Below are 19,273 nucleotides of genomic sequence, written 5' to 3'. Positions count from 1 at the left end.
TCCCAGCCACCCTCCTCCCCAGCTCGTGCTGCCCAGCTCCCCTTAGTTGGTCCCCACTCACCTCCCTGCCCCCAGCCCAGAGATCAGGGAAATTCCCCAACATCATCCCCAAACTTGACTTTCCTGCCTGCGGGAAGGGGTGAGTGCAGATAAAAGGAGTGTGGAGGGCAAGAGGCAGTCACAGTGCTCTGGAGCCTCAAATCTCTGAGCCTTTTCCTGCCCTCTGGAACCCTCCTCGCTGCGCTCTCTCGGCCGCTATGAAACTCCTGCCCAAAGGCGTCGCCCGCGTGCCCGGCCCGTCTGGGTCGCTGTGTGCGCTGCTGGCGCTGCTGCTGCTGCTGACGCCGCCGCGGCCCCTCGCCAGCGGTGAGCGCGCAGGGCACGAGGGACCGACCCGGGCGGAGCGGCGCGTCCCAGCCTCCGCGCGGCAGCTGCGTCCTGGGCGCGGGGAAGAGCGGTCCCCGCAACACCTATAATGATGTCTCTCTCTTTCCTTCCCCAGCTGGTCCCGTCGCGGCTGTGGTGCGAGAGCTGCGTTGCATTTGCCTAAACACCACTCCCAGAGGAGTTCACCCCAAAAACATTGCTACTCTGCAGGTGATCGCCCCGGGTCCGCAGTGCTCCAAGGTGGAAGTGATGTAAGTTCTCCCGCACCGCGGTGTCTATTGTGACTTTGACAAGAGGGCAGTCCCCCAGCCTGGGCCTTCGACCCCTGTGGCTCATGAATGCATCCTCTTTGTTTCTCTGCAGAGCCTCCCTGAAGGACGGGAAGGAAGTCTGTCTGGACCCAGAAGCCCCTTTGATCACGAAAATCATCAAGAAATATTTGAACAGGTACTTGTCACTTTGATCTTTGCGGTTTCTTAATCTCTTCTGGGGAGAGGACAGACTTCATAAGGTCGTCCTTCTCTCTGTAGGATTTGGTTACCACATTCTAGACTATGCTTAGAATTAAAAGATTGTTAAGAAGAAAAAGGGAACGTTTTTCTGGAATGCCCTGAGAAGACCTTGCTCTCTAATCATACATGTAATCGCCTGAGCACTTACGCAGAGTTCCTTACCTAGACATACTTTTTGTCTACTGTTTGTTTTTATTGATTTGTATTTTTGTTTTCACCTAACGTTTTAAACACTGTGTTTTGGAAAAAAAAAAAAAAAGGTGGTGAAGAGGAAAGTGTTGAAGTTTGGTTAAACTGATAGAATTCTTTTCTCAACAGTGGAAACAAGAAAAACTGATGAAGAGAAAGAACCATGCACTGGAAAAAGTGCCCAGTCTTCAGCAGAGCAATTTTCTACGGGTCTCTAGACCCAGTGAAGACAAGAAGGAAGGGTCGGCTTTTTCCAACAGTCAGCTTTCTTCATGGTTTCCACACTTTGAAGAGAGTAGAGAAAAACCATGTTTGTTCCTGGAACTTTCAGCTCAGCTCATGAAGTATTTATCATTGCATTTCCTGCTATTTACCGTTATTTTATCTGCTATGTTATTGGAATATTTGGTAATTAACTATATTGTGAGCCAAGAATCACTGGTTGTTAATCTTTAAAGTGTCTTGAAGTGACCATTGTATTTCTAGAATATATTTCTTATAGTGTTATGTGAATGATGTTTTATTAAAATACTGCTGAGGGGCATACATTGTTATCCTCACTCTCAATATTTTAGTGTTGTTTTGGGGGGAATATGTAGGAGAACAGCCTTACTTTTGAACCTAGGATGCTATTTAAGTTGCATTGCATTAGGAAGCTGGGAGTATCATACCATTATTTGTAAAGAGTGTATTTCCTTATTAGAATTTCTAAGTGTTTAAGTTCTATAAGGACTAACATATTCTCTTCATATAAATTTAGACATTTAATGTCTTCTTAGTATGGCATAATGTCATGATTTACTCATCAAACTTTGATTTTATGAGCTATTTATTATTTTCGTAGGAATACTATAATTCTGGTCACTAATTGTATGTTATGAATAGAGGAAGAAATTAGGAAACAGGTAAATTCATGTCTTCTACTTTTTATAGAAATGAATCCTTTCAGTCTTTTTTAAAATAAAACAAATTTAACATTAATCTACTCTGAAAGTTTTGCAAACATATTCTAACTATTTGAGTATAAATCCATCATTTAGTCTTCCAAAAAATATATAGCATCGCTAAAATTTTTAGATGCCTATAGTGTATCTTTTAAAGGTTTTGACCATTTTGTTATAAACAATCATGTATGTATCACATCTACTATATTAAAATTGTACTTTTTAACCATGTCTCATCAATTTATAGCATTTTGTTCTTTGGAAAAAAAAATAAAAGATTTCTAAATTTACATGTTGTTTCTTCCTTCTTATATTGTTACAATAAATTTTATTTTCCTTTAATTCTACATTATTTAGAAAATTAACTCTGCTCCTCTCTGGCTAACAGAGAGGGCCCTCATTTCTCAAAGCCATTGCATTGGTTCAGCTTTCCTCACTCCCCTTCCAGTTGCTCCTTCACGGCACCAATGGCCTCCGGGCCTTTAGAAAACACAAATAGGGTGTGAGACTTCCCTATCTTAAATCCTCACCTGGCTCCCTATTTCCTAGACACGGGATAAAAGTTGCTAGGCATGACACAGGAGGTTCTGTCTCATCGCACTCCTGACTCCTACTTCAACTTCACTGCTCCCTCACCTTCTTTGCAGTCAGGCATTTAGTTCCTTAACAGAGCGAGTTCTTTTCTGGATCCTTGCCTTTGCATTTGCTGGGGCCTCTATCTGGAAGGAACTTCTCTTTCTTCTGCCTATAGGAGGAAGCTTATTCATCCTTCAGAACACATCTCCTTCATGAAGTTTTCCTTTGCACATCCAGCAGAGCTTGTAGTTTCCATTTTGATTTTCCCATACTATTATCCTGTAGATATCAGAATTATAACAAATATATTGCATTGCTGTTATTGCTTTATACATGTATTCACCCTACACTACTAAGGGCTCCCCCACAGCAGCAGCTATATTTCATCCATCTCTGCACCCCCAATGCATGACACTTAATGAATTAATAAGTATTTTAACTCTCAGGTTGTCTGATAGTGTTCTAAAATCAATAACCTGGCTCATGGTAGGTGTTGAATAAATTGTAATTTCTTTACCCTCTTTTCTCCTTCTTGTCTATAGGTAATCCAACAAGGGCTTTGACATATGTAATCCCCTCAACCTATAACATCTACCCCTCACTTTCACCTGGCTAATTCCCATCCTTCCTTCCCTTAGGAATAGCTTACCTGTCATTTTCTGGACGCAACTTCTCTGATCCTTCCTCCTACCAGATAAAGCCTCCCTTTATGCCCTCTCATAGCATTTTGTGCTTATCCTACAGAACATTTTCTCACCAAGATGACTGTAGAGTTTACAGAGCTGATACACATGTAGTCATTTGTTTAATGCGTATCTATTCCAGCTTCACTGTAAGCCCCATGAGGGCAGGGACGATGTTTATCATATTCACCTCATTTCCTAGGACAGTGTCTAGCACATATTAGGTATGTAAGTAGATGAGTGATCTAGGCTAAACAAGTTCCACTTTCTTTCAAATATTAAAATGTCAATTTCATATAAATAACCCATTCTTAGGAAAAGCAAGGAAAGGAAAGGAAAAAGCTAATCCAGTTAACACACACATTCACACTGTGATTGGACTAATATATCATATATGCTTACATTGGCATTATTTGCATATACTAGAATATGCTAATATATTGTTAGCATATCTATATCCATCCTAGGTTCTTCTGTATTTCTTGATCTCTCTCTCCTCATATATAAAATATCAATCAGATTAATATGTTTTCTATTATATATTGATATATCTATATAAGAGAAAGAGAGAGATACAAAGATATGGAAAAACCTAGAGTAGATTGAAAGAGATGGGTTTGCTGACAATTTTTTCAATGATATACAAAAGTACAAAATAACTCTAATTTTTTTAAAAATCTTTAAACTTCTGTGATATCTCTTTGCTTTCTCAAATAGTATCTTTTTTTTCTGAACCTATGAATTATCCACTAATCTTGGGGAAACACCAAAAAGCAAACCAAATTATCAGAAATGTTTGAACTCTAAATTTCAGTGTTTTAAACAATACTTGATTTGTTATGGCACCCTGAAATACTTATTAAATAACAACCAAGAGTAATAAATTACACCATATTAAATGCACTTTGGGTGGGTAAAATACAAGTTTTGTGAAGAAATAAACATTACCAGCAACTTTCTTTTTTATCACCATTCAAGATCTTTGTTTTTCCCTGAAGCAAAAGTGGTAAATTTAGTTTACTCATAGACCACAGAATAAAACCTGATTTGTAATATCCTTGCAATTCTAGTTGTCCTGTCCATTCTACAATTGGTCACTCCATAAAGAAAATAGATTATAGTCTATTACCAAAGAGAAACCTATACAAGAACCTCAATGACAACTACCGCTCACCACTATGACCACTGCTACTTGATCCTGCCACTAGCAAACTCAGGACTAACATGTGGTGAAAATTAATATAGTGTATGTCTTCTGGGGATATGTGTTAGATCACTTGGAATTGAACAAGTGGTCAGCTAAAATCTGCTCTATATTACTGCCTCAATCCAGGCAATTTTCAACACGTAGTTAATATCCTTCATTCTACCAGACTTTCCTGCCTGGTGTGACACATTCACATAATCCTCCAATTCCTAAAGGTATGACAAGATCTATGATAACATATGACTAGTGGCTTTGTTTTTGTATCATAGTTTTAATCCTTGCATAAGGAAAAGAATTGCTGTGGGTTACTCTCATGTTGCATGTAGTCAGAAGTCCTTCCTGGATGTTACAAAATGAGAAATTTACCAGACATAAAGAGCACATCGGATTTCTACTTGTCTCCCTGACTAAATCAAGGAAGAGAAGGAGAGTGTACCATGATTCTGATTTTGGCTGACAGTTCTGGTTCATTCTTAGCAAAATTAATATCATATTATTAAGAAAGATTGTTCATACTTCAAATATGTAGGGGGAGATAATAACATAGAAAGACCTAGAGTTCATGTCTAAAATTTTGTTTCTACAAATTCTAGAGTCCTGTTTATTAAATACAGATAAATTACATGGAACTTTCCCTGGAAAATCTACCTTTTTAGTGCATGTTTCCCCTCACATAAATTTATGATGTTTGGTTTGGATCCATCTCTAGGATTGGACAAAGAGAAAAAAATAGTTGACTTAATTACAGCAAGAGAGGCTAGTTATACTTCTTTACAGTTTGTGTGCAGTACAAAGTGAGAGCAATTGCATTTCAAATCTAGTTCTGAGTATTTCTACCTATGAGACCTTGACAATTTGTTTTAACATCTCCATTCCTCAGTTTTCTCATCTGTAAAATCAGTATACTATCTATCTTACAGGCACTATCCTAGAACAAAGTAGATGCTTGATAGATACTATTTAACAGTTCCTTTCCCAAGTCTCCTAATCCAAACTCCGTTTTACAAACGAGAAAACCGAGACCCTTATTTTTTTATTTATGTATATTCTTTCTATGTATGTATGAATGATTAATTTTTAGTGCTCCTAAAAATTTGTTTCTATGAGTCTTTTTAAAGAAGCTTTTGGAAACTATATATTCTCTGTCAATTTATAGAAACTATAAAAATATATTTTCCTTCATATAAACATTCATCAAATATCAATTTATTGACGTTTATTGATAATCTTGTTACATAGCAGACCTTTTCTATTAGCTATTAAAATAAATATGTAGAGACACTGGAGGAACATTATCCGTTAAAATTAAGACATTAAGATTATTTCTCCCTTACACAGAACATTTTGAGCTGATATTTTCCAAATTCTTCCAAGTATAAAGGAAATAAACTGTCCACCCACAAATCAATCATAAAAGCAATTGATACAGGAGATCCTAGTAAATTTTTATGATTTGGAGATTATGAAGATGAAGAGTTTTCAGTCTAAGTTAAGGTCTTTTGGGAGCAAATATATTCAGTTTTCCCAGGAACTTTCTAGTAAGGGGAAAGGAAGAAAGGGGAGGAGAGATGAGGGGAAGGACTAGGAAAGAGAAGAGGAGAGGAGAGGAGAAGGGAGGGGAGGGGAGGGGAAGGGAGGGGAGGAAGAAAGCAGGAAGGAGTGGAGAGGCTTGTATTTTGTCTTTTTTAAACTTTGTTTCTATTTTCTTCCTTCCTTCGACCTCCCTCTTCTCCTCTTCCTTTTCTTCCCCTTCCCTCCTCTTCCTCCCTCCCCTCTCCCTCCCTCATTTCTGTTATTCCCAAGACATAAAATAATGCTACTTACAAGAGGAGGAGAAAGACAGAGGGGGCCCAACAGAAATCTCCACTGGCGGCCAGGATCAACTACCTCCCATGTGAATGAGGCCCTTTTTGACATTTCAGCGATTGTATTTGCTTCTGACTGCATCCACTTAAGTGAGTCCAGTTGAAGAACCTCTCATGAACAAGCAGAACTATCAGAAATAAGTAAATTGTTGTTTTAAGCCACTAAGTTTAATGCTGGCTGACTTGTTACACGGCAAAAAAGGATTGCTGGTGCTTCGTAACAACTTTTTTGTTTTAATTTTTAATTTTTTATTTCAGTATTTTACGGGGATACAAATGTTTGGGTTACATATATTGCCTTTGCCCCACCAAGTCAGAGCTTCAAGCCTGTCCATCCCCCAGACGGTGTGCATCGCACCCATTAGGTGTGAATATACCCATCCCCTCCGCCCCCCCCACCTGCCCGATACCCCATGAATGTTACTACTATGTGTGCACTTAAGTGTTGATCAGTTAATACCAATTTGATGGTGAGTACATGTGGTGCTTGTTTTTCCATTCTTGTGATACTTCACCTAGTAGAATGGGCTCCAGCTCTAACCAGGATAATACAAAAGGTGCTAGATCGCCAGTGTTTTTGTGGCTGAGTAGAACTCCATGGTATACGTATACCACAGTTTATTAATCCACTCATGGATTAATAGGCACTGGGGTTGTTTCCACATGTTTGCAATTGTGAATTGTGCTGCTATAAACATTCTTAATGTGTTTCCAGGCCTTAGAACAACATTGCATTAAAATGTCCTCAAATGAATAAATATGTAGTGAAACTCATGCATTTGAGGTTCAAGAAGTGACATTAATCAACATAAAATGAAAATAAAATTTCTAGGCCTGCAAAACTTAGCAGAAGTACTATGTAACCACACCCAGGAAACTATCCCCCCCAACCTTCTTCCCCCTTCCCTCTGTACCCCATCCCCAACCTGCTCCTCACCCCTGGGCAGTAGGCAACAAAACCTCAATTAGCTGAAGTGCCAGAGTAATTGAGTTCGGGCAATTCTTGTCAACTCCGAGCTATACAGAAACCACGTTTGCTTTCAGCACTTATAGAAATTCTTTTATTGGCTAGCAGTTCAACTGACTGATTAAATACTTTAACAAAGTGACCCAATATTTTACTAGGATCTTCTGTATCAATTGCTTCTGTGATGGACTTGCAGGTGCCAGCTTATTTTTTTTATACTTGGAAGAAGAATTTGGGAATCGTCAGCTCAAAATGTTCCATGTAAGGGAGAGATAATCTTAATGTCTTAATTTTAATGCAAAATATTCCTCCAGTGTCTCTAGATATTTTTTTAATAGCTAATGGATAAGTTCTGTTTGGTGTCTTAGAAAACTTGCTCATTTCCTAAATGACTCTATTTATAAGAAGCCTTAAAGGGAAAAGAGTTAAAATAACTTACCACCACCCACCACAAAAACCCAGGGTGACAATGTCAGATTCATAAAAAGGGCTGTCAACGTATTTTAAAACCCAAGAAACTCTGACACTTGTTTCTGTTCCTAGCATTCATTTAAATCATATTTTTGAATAAGCTAACTTCTTTTAACTGAATAACTGACTTTAAAATACCTTTTAAACACTTTTATAGAGTCAGTTCATCACCATTGGTATGGTGTTTCTCATCATGGAAACTGAAGAAAATGACGTAAATGACAGTAATGCCAGTTAACAGTAGTAACTGTAATAGTAGTAGTGATGGCAGACTATTCGTTATATCCCATTGTTTTGCACAAATATTTTAGGTCTCACTTTTAAAAAAGAAATAGTTAAATGACCAGTCACACAAAGATGAGAACTTCATAATGCCTGGCACATAATATAACAGATGCTCAATCAATATTTTTAGAATAAATGAAATATAGCAAAAAATTGCTTTATATCAAATGCTGACTAATACATTTGTGAAACTTTAATGCCAAGAAATTTGTTAATACTTCCCCATGAAGCTTGCTGACGATGTATCTTTTGTGACAAGACATGTGTTGATTAAGACAATGACTTGGTGATATTGTGCTGTCTGCCCACCTCCTTCCTGGTGTTAACCAACTCAGATAGCATCATCACTGCAGCTCGCTTTTCATATAGTTCCCTGAAAAGGATTAGAAACTTTTGAGTAATCTTAGAGTGAAACGGAAAAGAAATTTGAGTAGTGAAAGTATGAGAAGAAAAAAGTATCCAGTGAGGCCAATAAATATTCTCAGTGGTATATTTTGGGGGTTGTAAAGAAAAGAAAAAAAAAGATACCTTAATAATGTTAAAAACCTTTATATCTTGCTCTGGAAATAGTTTTGAGCTTAGGTTTAAATAAAAATACATCTGACTTGAGAATTAATATTTCAATCATAATAATAGGAAAAGGCTGTAAAGTCATCACTCAGGAAGAACTAGAAAGAAGTAAACTCTCTTTGTTTTGTGCTGAGCTTCTTCTCTCTGTAACCGACTCTACATCTCAGCTGTTAGAGGGGTAATAATTTTCAGCTTAAGCCCTTCCTCTAAGCTTGCATTTTAGGTGATGAATTTTTCTGTTGGGACAGGTGGAAAATCATTTTAGTTTAACATGCTCTGCTGCTAAACTATAATTAAAAAGAAAAGTTGAGGTGGAGAAATATAAGGAATATTATCAAAAACAGGACCTAAGAACTTAAGTAGGCATAGTCAGTAACCATTAAACAACAGAAAAACATGGGTTTGAGTACTTAAAAATAATACCGTCGGAAAAAAATTGTTATATTCATTCTTTTGAAAGAAAGTAATTTTGTATATTTAATATTTTGAGAATATCTTCTAAAATTTTAAAGGTACAAAAAGTGAACAAGAATATGAGAAGTTTTAATAATGTCGTGTTAGAGTTACAGAGTTGTGACAGGAAGACAATTTAGGGCCACGGCTGCTTGCACCTGCCTCTGCCTTTATTCCCAGTCTTCCAAATCTCTTTTCATTCCACAGGTGCTTTGGTTCATATGAAGTTTGATTTGGGAATTGTAGCTGATTAGAAAGGAAAGAGAAATTTTCCTTCATATGATACTTATTCATTGATTTATTCACCAATGCTGTTTAAGATCTAATGTGAATTGCATTATCTTACATGCTATGATGATACATGAGACATTAAAAGAAACCCAGCACATGACTCTGCCTTCAAAACTGCACAGTTTAGTTGATGAAGCAAGTCCTATAGATGGGACAGAGGTCCAGACAATAACATACAAGCCAGCATGGGACGCAGCATGACATACAGGTCCACCTCTGTATCTCTGCTCGCTTTAGTTTATATCACATAGCATCTCAGACCAAGATGTTTAATTAAGGTCTGAGAATTCAGGAACAAAGATTTTATTACAATTTGTAATAGTGAAAAACTGGAAATATGCTCAAGGTCACCAATCAGGCTGAGGTTGAACAACTATTGTCCCTACTATAGGATCTTGTGTAGCCATTAAAAAAAATGGGACAAAACTCCACTGAGCTAGCATGAAAGGATGCTGAACACATATATTTAATGGACAAAAGTAATTTGTATAATGATCTACGTAGAATGATCCATCCCATTTATATAAAAAAAACCTATGAATACCTCCATGTATATGTGTGTTTCTATGTATTTTGTGTATCTCATTTAAATGCATATATGTATACATGTATGCATATGAATGCAGATAGAATAGGAAACTAATGCCAAATTGTTCCCAATGGTTATCACTAGAGACTAGTAATGTGGAATAATGATGAAGAGGAACTTGCATATTTTATTTCACATATGTCTGTAGTATATGAATCTTTTACAACAAATTATATCTATTTTTTTGTTAGAATAAAAATAAAAGAAAAAAATGAATATGCTGGGTCTTGCTTTTTAGGGTATACTCAGATGGTAGAAACAACTAGCTTATTTTATAATATAAAGGAGGATGAGTTCTGCTTGTAGTTCTGAGATAAAATTACACAAGGTAATATGTTTGGAAGAAAGAATGAGCCCATAAGCTAACATCCAAAATGAGCCTTTGTTGGTAATTGGATCACATTTTACCCACATACTCCAAACCAATCCCAACATTTATCAGCAACCAGAACAGGAACATCTGCCTTCTTTGACAACCAAAAAGGAAATATAACTCTCTTTTTCAAAGTCCACATGTTTGTGGTTACACGTGCATATAAAGTGTCTATTAAGCCTATAAACTGCACTATAGGAATGGCAGAGCATCTTGTTGCATAGTCATACAAAGGATGTATGGGTAGCATTTCAGTCTAGTTCTTACTTACCCAAGCAGAGTGCTTACACATGTGTAAGTAAGGGAGACAGGTATTGAGAAAAAGAGCAGGAATGTGAAGTGATGTATACACTGCAACTGAGCAGGAAGTTTGACCTATCTTGTCTTTATTTGGGTTGGACACAGCTTGTATATCACCAATGCCCTTATTTCCCCCTTCCCTACCTCTTCCTCCTTATTGGCCTTGAGGGACTGGATATAAAAGATATCTGGACAGCATAAGAAACCACTTAGCCTCAGACTTCTAGGCAGCAACTCACCCTCACACTGAGGTCTCCTGGCTCTAGAAACAACTCTAGCTCAGTCTCCACCATGAGCCTCAGACCCAATGCCATCGCCTCCTGTACCAGTGCCAGACCACCGCGTGTCCTGCAGGTGTTGCTGCTGCTGTCACTGCTCATCGCTCTGGTTCCCTCCACCATCGGAAAAGGTAGAGAAACTTGGGAAAGCTGAAGGAGGAGGCCCTGCTTCCCTGCAGCTGTGGCTGCTTCTGCTGTAGCCGTGTCTGGGGCAAAGACTATCTTGGTGCTCCCGGGGCTGGGAGAGCCCACGGACTGACAAGTCTACATGGAGGAGGCAGCGTAGTGGGCACTGCCCGTGTGCCAGGCATTCTGCTCGGGCCTTCACTAAAGGTTTACAGACCATGTCCACGATGGCCTTATGAGAGGTGCAACTACCCTCAACTTGCAAATAAGGGAAGTGAGGATAATAACCACGATCAGTAATAGAATCACATTTTGTACCCTAGGTGGATTTGTAGATGTTGAGCCATACCTTGAACTGCGCTGCGCGTGTGTGAAGACAGTCTCTGAAATTCATCCCAGGAACATCCAGAAATTGGAGATTATCAAGCCAGGAGCCCACTGCAACAAAGTCGAAGTGATGTAAGTCCCTAGCCTCTGCATTATCGCCTCCTTCGGGAAGCCCACCACCTCCGCCCACCACCTCTGCCCACCACCTCCACTGTTTTCTCCTGACTCACACATCTGTTCTGATATTCACCAGGACACACACAGATAATTCTGTTCTCCCTTGCAGAGCCATGCTGAAGGATGGAAGGAAAGTCTGCCTGGACCCAGAAGCTCCAATGGTTAAGAAAATAGCCCAGAAAATGTTGAAAGGTGACGGATCAGCTGCTTAATCTGTTCACTGTCTGCCAAATCTTTTCACCATCCAGGAAGAGCAGGCATTTAAAGCCTTGACTTTCTAAAGTTCTTATTTATCCAGGATACCTATTCTCACTATATTAAAGTCTGGGTGTGTTTTTCGTTCTGTGTTAAAAATCACATTTTCTTCTGAGAAGGCTGTTTAAAAGATGACAGAAAGCAGATGAAAATAAGCAAACCTAGTTTCAACAACTAATATATGCATTACTGCCTAATTCTTGCATAAACCTTGTACAGTGGTTTGCATTTCTTTATTTGAAAATTCCTTTCCAAACACATTGATGTTAAATTTCTTGCTCTACTTTACTGTTAGACTAGACATGCCCATTATGAATAGTAGATTTCATAATGGTCAATGACACTAGGAATCACACAGAGCTCGGAGTAGAATAATTGCTCAATAGATGTTTGTTGTCATATTTAGGGACTTCATAGAGTTCTTCAAGGTCTTAGCCGTTGTATGTCTTGTTTCAAAGAATTCTCTGAAAGGTTTTTCTAATGTTAATTTTAGCCTTCAAACTCTAAAAATAATAAAGTTGTAGAATGTGAGTCTTGTCAGTAGTGGTTATTTCCTTTAAAGTGAATATATTTAACACTAGTAGAGCAAAAATATGTAATGAAAAAGTGTTAACATATTCCATTAAGAAAAACTCCAGTATTTTCTGCAATAATAAAGAAAGAACAACTTGATTTTAAATGTTTTACCCTGACATGTTTGTATATATTTACAGTTATTTAATATCTGCATGATTATAATTTTAATATTAGAATTGGCCTTGCAAATAAATATTACAGAGAACTAAAGCTTTAGTAGACCACTAAATTTTTCTATTCAACAAAATTTTCATTCATTTCCTAACTACTACAACTTATAGCCACATTATGCTTCTAGAAGTATTAACATGAAATCAAAATTTGCTTTTGATTTGCTATAATATATTATTAATTGTAACAGAACTATTAGGGATAAAAACATTAATTCTCTTCTCTTCATTTTTTTTTTTTACACTTTGGTTTTTCACAAGATGGCCAACAGTAGTCATGATCTCTGCCATTCTTAATGTAGTGCAATAATAGCTCAAACTCATTAATTACATTTAATATGACAGGCATATTAAGTGTTTTGCTTGCAGGAATTAAATGATTGTTTACAAGACAGCTATGATCTAGTTAAAAGCACATCCTCTGAAGTCAGAATAACTAGGTAATCTGGCTTCACCATTTGCAACCTATATGACTTTGGTCAGGTTGCTTAATCTCTTTGGGTCTAAAATGAGGGTAATAATATTGCCTGCCTCACAGAGTTGACATGAAGATTAAGAGAGTTAATACATTCAGGGTGTTTAAAATCATGCATGTCATACTATAAACCATATACAAATGTGAATAATTATTTGTTATTATTATTATTAGCATTCGCAGTATTACAGACAAGAAAAGTAAAATTTAAAGAGAATAAAAAACTTGCCACTAAGTAGGTGAGGCTGGGGATTTGAAACTGTTCTCAACCATTACATCACACCACTTTCTGTGATGCTTCTTTCTCTAATGAAGAGCTTACTGTACATATGTTTTATATATATATTTATATAGTGTTACTGACACACAAAATAGGACTTGACACACAAACAGCAAGCTGTATATGCCATACTGGTTATAGGAGAGGAAATGAGTTCGCCCACTTCCCCCTCCCCCCCACCAGGTGCATGGACTTTGGGAAGCACTCGTGTGCTGAGCACGTAGTTCACACATTTTGCATTATTAAAGCCTCCTTTTATTATCTTCTCACCTTCACAGGCTCAATGTCTTAGAATGTTTTCTCTGCAAAATAAACGCATTTGTTAAGTAATAGTTAACCAAAAATATTAATACATAAATACATCATAAAGCAGTAAATAAGGATTGTGATCATTTTCATTATTTTTTCCTCCAGTAATTCAAAATAGCTCAGGCATCTCACTCGTATCCATAATGGTTTCCCCCGAAACCTGCCAGGGCCAGATCCTCTGAGACATGACACAGTGTGCTCTGCTTATGCGTCCGTCCTGAGACGCAGTTGTCTTTTATTTTTGTGTGTATGTATTGAGTCATTCTGTTGAGATGCAGAGAAAGGGTAATTTAATTGTCACTCACTATGCCTTCGATTCCTTTATGCTGCAAATTCTGAAGACTAGGGATGAAGTTGTACATATTCAAAACCATCTCTTTTATACATTCGCTCTGTTGCAAACCCAGGTGGAGCCTCAAGTTTCAGTTCCATAAACAAGTATAAATTACAATACATTCTGGGACAGCCATTGTGTGAGATACGAGATGTTCAAAACTACAGCTGTGCCTTGCTTCACAACAGAGATCCATTTTGAGGAATACATACTTAGGCAGTTTCAGTATTGCTCAAACACCACAGAGTGTACTCACACAAACATGGGCAGTATTGCCCACTACACACCTAGGCCGTATGCTATAGCTCATGGCTCCTGGGCTACAAACTGGACAGCATGTTCCTGTACTGAAGACTGTAGGCAATTGTAACGCAATGGTAAGTATTTGTGTATCTAAACATAGAAAAGGTACAGTAAAAAGACAACATAAAAGATGAAAAATAGTACACTTGTATAGGGCACTACCATGAACGGAGCTTGCAGAACTAGAAGTTGCTTTGAGTGAGTCAGTGAGTGGGTGGTGAGTGAATGTGAAGGCCTAAGACATTCCTGTACATTACTATAGACTTTATAAACACTGTGCACTTAGGCTACACTAAATTTATTAAAAAATTTCATTCTTCAATCATAAATTAACCTCGGCTTACTGTACCTTTTTTACTTTATAAACTTTTAATTTTTTTCAACTCTTTGCCTCTTTTGTTGTGACACTTATCTTGAAACACGAAGACATCGTATAGGTGTACAAAAATATTTTCTTTCTTTATATCCTCATTCTATAAGCTTTTTTGTATTTTAAATTTTCAAATTAGTTTTTTAGTTGTAAACACTTTTGTTCAAATCTAAGACACAAAGACACACATTATACCCAGGCCTAGACAGGGTCAGGATCATCAAAGTCACTGTCTTCCACCTCCACATCTTGCCCCAGTGGAAGGGCTCCGGGGCGATGATACGGATGAAACAGTCATCTCCAGTGATAACAATGCCTTCTTCTGGAATACTTCCTGAAGGACCTGCTTGAGGCTGTTTTACAGTTAACTTTTTTTAAAAATAAGTGGTAGAAGAAGTGCACTCTAAAATAATGATAAAATTTATAGTATAGTAAATACATAACCTGGAAATATAATTTTTTATTATCATTATCAAGTATTATATACTATACATAATTGTACATTGTATTCTTTTATACAACTGGCAGTGTAGAAGGTTTGTTTACTCCAGTAATACCACAGACACGAGTAATATCTTGGGTGCTAGGACTTTATTATGGCTAAAACGTCAGTAGGCAATAGGAATTTTTCAGCTCCATTATAATCTTAATGGAAGCGCCATGATATATGCAGTACATCATTGACCTAAATGTCCTTACGTGGCACACGACTGTATATAAGTCACAACAAATTGCCCTTGAAGAGGTCACTATCCAGCGGGCAAAGCAGACAGGTAGGTAAATAATTATAACCATGTGTGACTCGTGTTATTATAGAGCTGTACTCCAACTGGATGAAGGAACAGACACACGAACACATCAAAGCCTCATCATCATCATTTTCAACACATTATTTTCACTAATGAAGCTATTTTTTATGGCGTCCCTACCGGTGTGCTAAAGTAGTGATAAACTTTATGACCTCTAATGTCGTAGAGTTTTTAATTTAGGGAACAGAACCCTTTTAAACATTTTTAAACACACACGCACGTATCTGTGAGTATAATTCGTGTGTGTGTGTGTGTGTGTGTGTGTATCATCCGTAAGAAATAGGAAAAGCAGAAGGTGGCACAAGATAGAAAACCAAGGGAACAGAAGTAGATACAGTTGTCAGGGAAGGGCCCTCTGAGGAAAGGATATTAAACTGACACCAGAGATATGAACAGGACTGAGCCAGCTGGAAAGGCGTGTGGTGGGAGAGCAGGAGAAAGAAAATTCCAGTCCCTATAATTAAACCACTTATTCCTGCAGAAGTCTGGTCCTGCTGAGCACGAGGACGTCGGCTAGTTCCACGCAGTGGGGCCCTGACACCCTTCTCCACTGTGGATCAGTGTGGCAGGGAGCCTCCGGTTTGGGTTGAGGGTGTACCTGCCCTGATCAGGAGCCAAAGTCATTCTCTTTCAGCTACGCACAGTGGCAGTCTCACAGCCAATAGGGTTTATCCAAGGTGTGATTCTTGCTAAGTGAAAACTTTTCCCAGTACTCTACATGACAACTTGCAACACAATCGGTGTTGGCAATTTTTGACAGTCTCTATAGAGACCTAAAAAAAAAAAAAGAAAAAAAGAAAACAAAGTCATTCTTTTTCAGGGAAGGAAAGGCAGTCCGTGTTGATCACCTCACTTTTCCTGTGCGGGATTCCATTGCATACCCCCCGCCCTGACCTCCCCAGCCAGCATCTTACACTCAACTCCCCGGTGCTCTGTGTCCTCCTTCAGAGAGCATTGCGGCTACCCCCCAACAGTGCTGCCCCCTTCCCCTGTCATTGATACTGGCCGAGGGTGCAGCAGGCACTGGGAGACATGACCCTTGCAAACTCTCCTTGCCCCCTCTTCTGGGCTCTTATCCAGGATGGACCCAACGGAGGAATATCCAGGCGTATTGAGTATGCATTCAAATGCTACTTTTGTAATTTTTCTAAGAGTACTGTGTATACTAGATCTTGCCTCCTACAGTCTATTGGATGATTGTTGGTAGAGCCTGGTAAACACCATCCAAGAGACTGGGGAAGGCTTTCAAATTCAGGTGAAATTCAGAACAGTCATTGCCTGGAGACCAAATTCAACATTTTAGTAACAGGAAACAATTACAAACAACACATCTTTAGCAAGCACAGCTGCCAAACTCAATTCAATAGTAATTAAGGGCAAAGACAGGTGCTAATGGGCACTTCTTGGTAATGGCCTTGGGAGTTGGGAAGGAAACAAACTGTCTGGGTCCTGAAGGGTATTTGCTGTGTCACAACGACTACAGAGAACTCTACTATCACACATAAGGAAGAAAACCTACATCTTATAAGATTCAAGTACTGTTTCTAACGCCACAAATATGCATATATGTAAGTTTCAGTTGGAGTTGTAGATTCTTTTACCAGCTCCCAGTCAAGAAGGCTGACCACAGCCTTTTGCTGAGTTTTTTTAGTTGTTCATTTTCTAATCTTGGCTGTCCAGAGCCCAGCTCTTCACAGCGGTGTCTTAGCTTCCACAAAGCAGTTCCTTACCATCCACCCCAGGCTTCCGGACTGGGAGGACAGGGGAGATTAAAGGGCCCCGGTGAGTTCCTGCAGCCACTGGCCTTCAGAGATCCACATCCCCTGCACACTTGGATCCTGCTGGAACCTCCAGGACATGAGCTTCCCAGCGGGCTCAGGCATCTCCCGCCCCCGGGCCAGCCCAGGGTTGCTGCTCCTGGGGCTGCTGTTCCTGACAGCCGCTGCGGTTGCCACCACCAGCGTCAGCGGTGAGAGCAGAAGCAAGGAGGGAGGGGACCTGGATTGGGAGCTGCAGGGAGGGCATTCCAGGAAGCCCCTGGGCCGGGGAGGAGTCCTTAACGCTAACCATACCAGCTACATTTCATTGCATGCTTGCTAAGTGTGCTAGCACATGGCCAAGTGCTGCATGCGCACTTTCCCACCAAGCCAGTACAACTTCTTTCTAAGGGAGGTATGATCTATGGCTAAGTAAAGGGGGACCTAAGCTAGTGCAAACGATCGCTAAGGTCCCTCTGGCCACTTATGGAATCACCACACCCTCCCCTACTCCTGTTTGTCTCCCCACCTCCCCTCCACCCTCAGCTGACCCTGAAGAAGGAGTGGGGGACCTGCGGTGCCTGTGTGTGAAGACCATCTCCCGGGTCCCTCCCAAGCATGTCACCAGCCTGGAGGTGATCAAGGCCGGACCCCACTGTCCCACTGCCCAACTGATGTGAGTCCTTGCACTGCTACAGTCAGGGCCCACCCTGTGCCTGCTCTGCCCACCCCTCCCCTTGTCCAATCGCATCTTCAAACCCAAAGACTGACGGTCACACCTCTTCTCTTTTCCCTGGCAGAGCCACGCTGAAGCATGGACAGAAAATTTGCCTGGACCGACAGGCCTCCATATATAAGAAAATAATTAAGAAACTTTTAGAGATTTAGCTATTAGCTACCTTAATCTGTGCCTTTGCCATATAATGCATTTTAGTTTCTTTTTACTTTCTGTCTAACTAAAAGAATTTTCTGCTGTTGGCTGTATTCTTCTAATCTTGAATAAACAAAATAAATTAAGCTGTGTTATAGTCAAAGTATTTCTTAATGATAGAACAAAAAATAGTGCTGACACATCACCATTTCATATAAGAATAAATTTTCAGAATTTTAAGCAAAAAACATCTTGAAGGAAGGGTTGGTTTAATAAAGACTGGTTTTGCTTGGTGTTATATGTTGGCTGATACATATTGGTATATTAACATGGTTGTCTTACTTCATAGTTACATATTTACTTTAATGTTATAATTAGCTTTGCCAATAAATATAAATATAAAGTATTGCAAAACTGCTTTTAAAAAACAGTAAATAAATCAGACTCTGCTTTCATCCCCATGAATTCCTTAACATTGGAGATGTTAAGACTGTGGAAACCAGGAGAGGTGCCAGGTGGTGTTTTCATTCATCCTTTAGGAAAACACTGGTATATACTTTGGGGAGAAAGGAAAGGTGTTGCAACATGGAGATATCAGTTACCTATTGCTTCTGTAACAAATTGCCACAAACTCAGTGGCTTAAGCAAAGCAAATTTATTAACTTGCAATTCTAGAGGTCACAAGTCCTAAATAAGGCTAGACTCAAGATGTCCTTAGAACTGTGTTCCTTCTGAAGGCTCTAGGAAAGAATCTGTTTCCTTGCCTTTCTCAGCTTCTAGAGGCCGATTGGACTAAGTAGATCATACATGCAAAACACTTGGCATAGTTCCTCGTACATAGTCTGTGCTTAAAAAATTAGCAAATATTAATTATGTTATTGGTATCAATATTGCTCTCATTGCAGCATCCCACTCAGTTTGGAGTGTTGAATCAGGCATTTAACAGAGCAATTTTTGGTGATAAGCAGCAGAAAAGGTTGAAATAGCAATAAACTTCCTCAAATCAAATGAACTTTGGTGCAGAAAATATTGGAAATGAGGTGTGAGTGGTATAGTATTTTTTTTGCCCATTTCCCATGTGCTGTCTGCTCAAAAAATGTGCTTAGTTATATTCAACAATTAGTAGATGTGACTCAAAGGGTCAAAGACCAAAATAAATTTTGCAAAGTCAGCCAGTGATGGAGTGCTGGTGGC

At 39.0% G+C, this 19,273-nt stretch overlaps 3 protein-coding genes and 1 non-coding gene across 4 annotated transcripts; all 4 read left to right on the top strand.

Annotated features, from left to right (window-relative positions):
• Positions 1-257: 257 nt before the first annotated feature.
• On the top strand, positions 258-1,248 carry CXCL6 (C-X-C motif chemokine ligand 6). The gene is made up of 4 exons (XM_069458080.1): positions 258-366; positions 503-638; positions 751-834; positions 1,218-1,248. Exons 1-4 carry the CDS (start codon positions 258-260, stop codon positions 1,234-1,236), a joined length of 348 nt encoding a protein of 115 aa, XP_069314181.1. The 3' UTR covers positions 1,237-1,248.
• A 9,705-nt stretch (positions 1,249-10,953) lies between these two features.
• On the top strand, positions 10,954-11,782 carry LOC138374269 (platelet basic protein-like). The gene is given in 4 exon segments (XM_069456978.1): positions 10,954-11,071; positions 11,074-11,340; positions 11,390-11,525; positions 11,680-11,782. Coding segments are annotated over 4 exon segments (624 nt in total).
• Positions 11,783-16,083: 4,301 nt separating this feature from the next.
• LOC138375227 (U4 spliceosomal RNA) lies at positions 16,084-16,223 on the top strand. Its single transcript, XR_011231474.1, has one exon. It is a non-coding gene; the product is annotated as a U4 spliceosomal RNA (small nuclear RNA).
• Positions 16,224-17,540: 1,317 nt separating this feature from the next.
• LOC138374268 (platelet factor 4-like) lies at positions 17,541-18,096 on the top strand. The gene is given in 4 exon segments (XM_069456977.1): positions 17,541-17,588; positions 17,590-17,635; positions 17,755-17,884; positions 18,009-18,096. Coding segments are annotated over 4 exon segments (312 nt in total).
• Positions 18,097-19,273: the final 1,177 nt, after the last annotated feature.

The sequence above is a fragment of the Eulemur rufifrons genome, chromosome 24, assembly GCF_041146395.1.
Source record: "Eulemur rufifrons isolate Redbay chromosome 24, OSU_ERuf_1, whole genome shotgun sequence".
In the NCBI taxonomy this organism is placed as follows: domain Eukaryota; kingdom Metazoa; phylum Chordata; class Mammalia; order Primates; family Lemuridae; genus Eulemur; species Eulemur rufifrons.
This window is presented reverse-complemented; position numbering and strand designations above follow the sequence as displayed.

What these genes read in the sequence shown, in the direction of transcription:
- CXCL6 (XM_069458080.1), top strand. Translation starts at nt 258, where the DNA reads ATGAAACTCCTGCCCAAAGGCGTCGCCCGCGTGCCCGGCCCGTCTGGG. An exon ending in GCCGCGGCCCCTCGCCAGCG is followed by an intron (nt 367 to 502) that starts GTGAGCGCGCAG and finishes TTCCTTCCCCAG; the next exon opens with CTGGTCCCGTCGCGGCTGTG. An exon ending in TGCTCCAAGGTGGAAGTGAT is followed by an intron (nt 639 to 750) that starts GTAAGTTCTCCC and finishes GTTTCTCTGCAG; the next exon opens with AGCCTCCCTGAAGGACGGGA.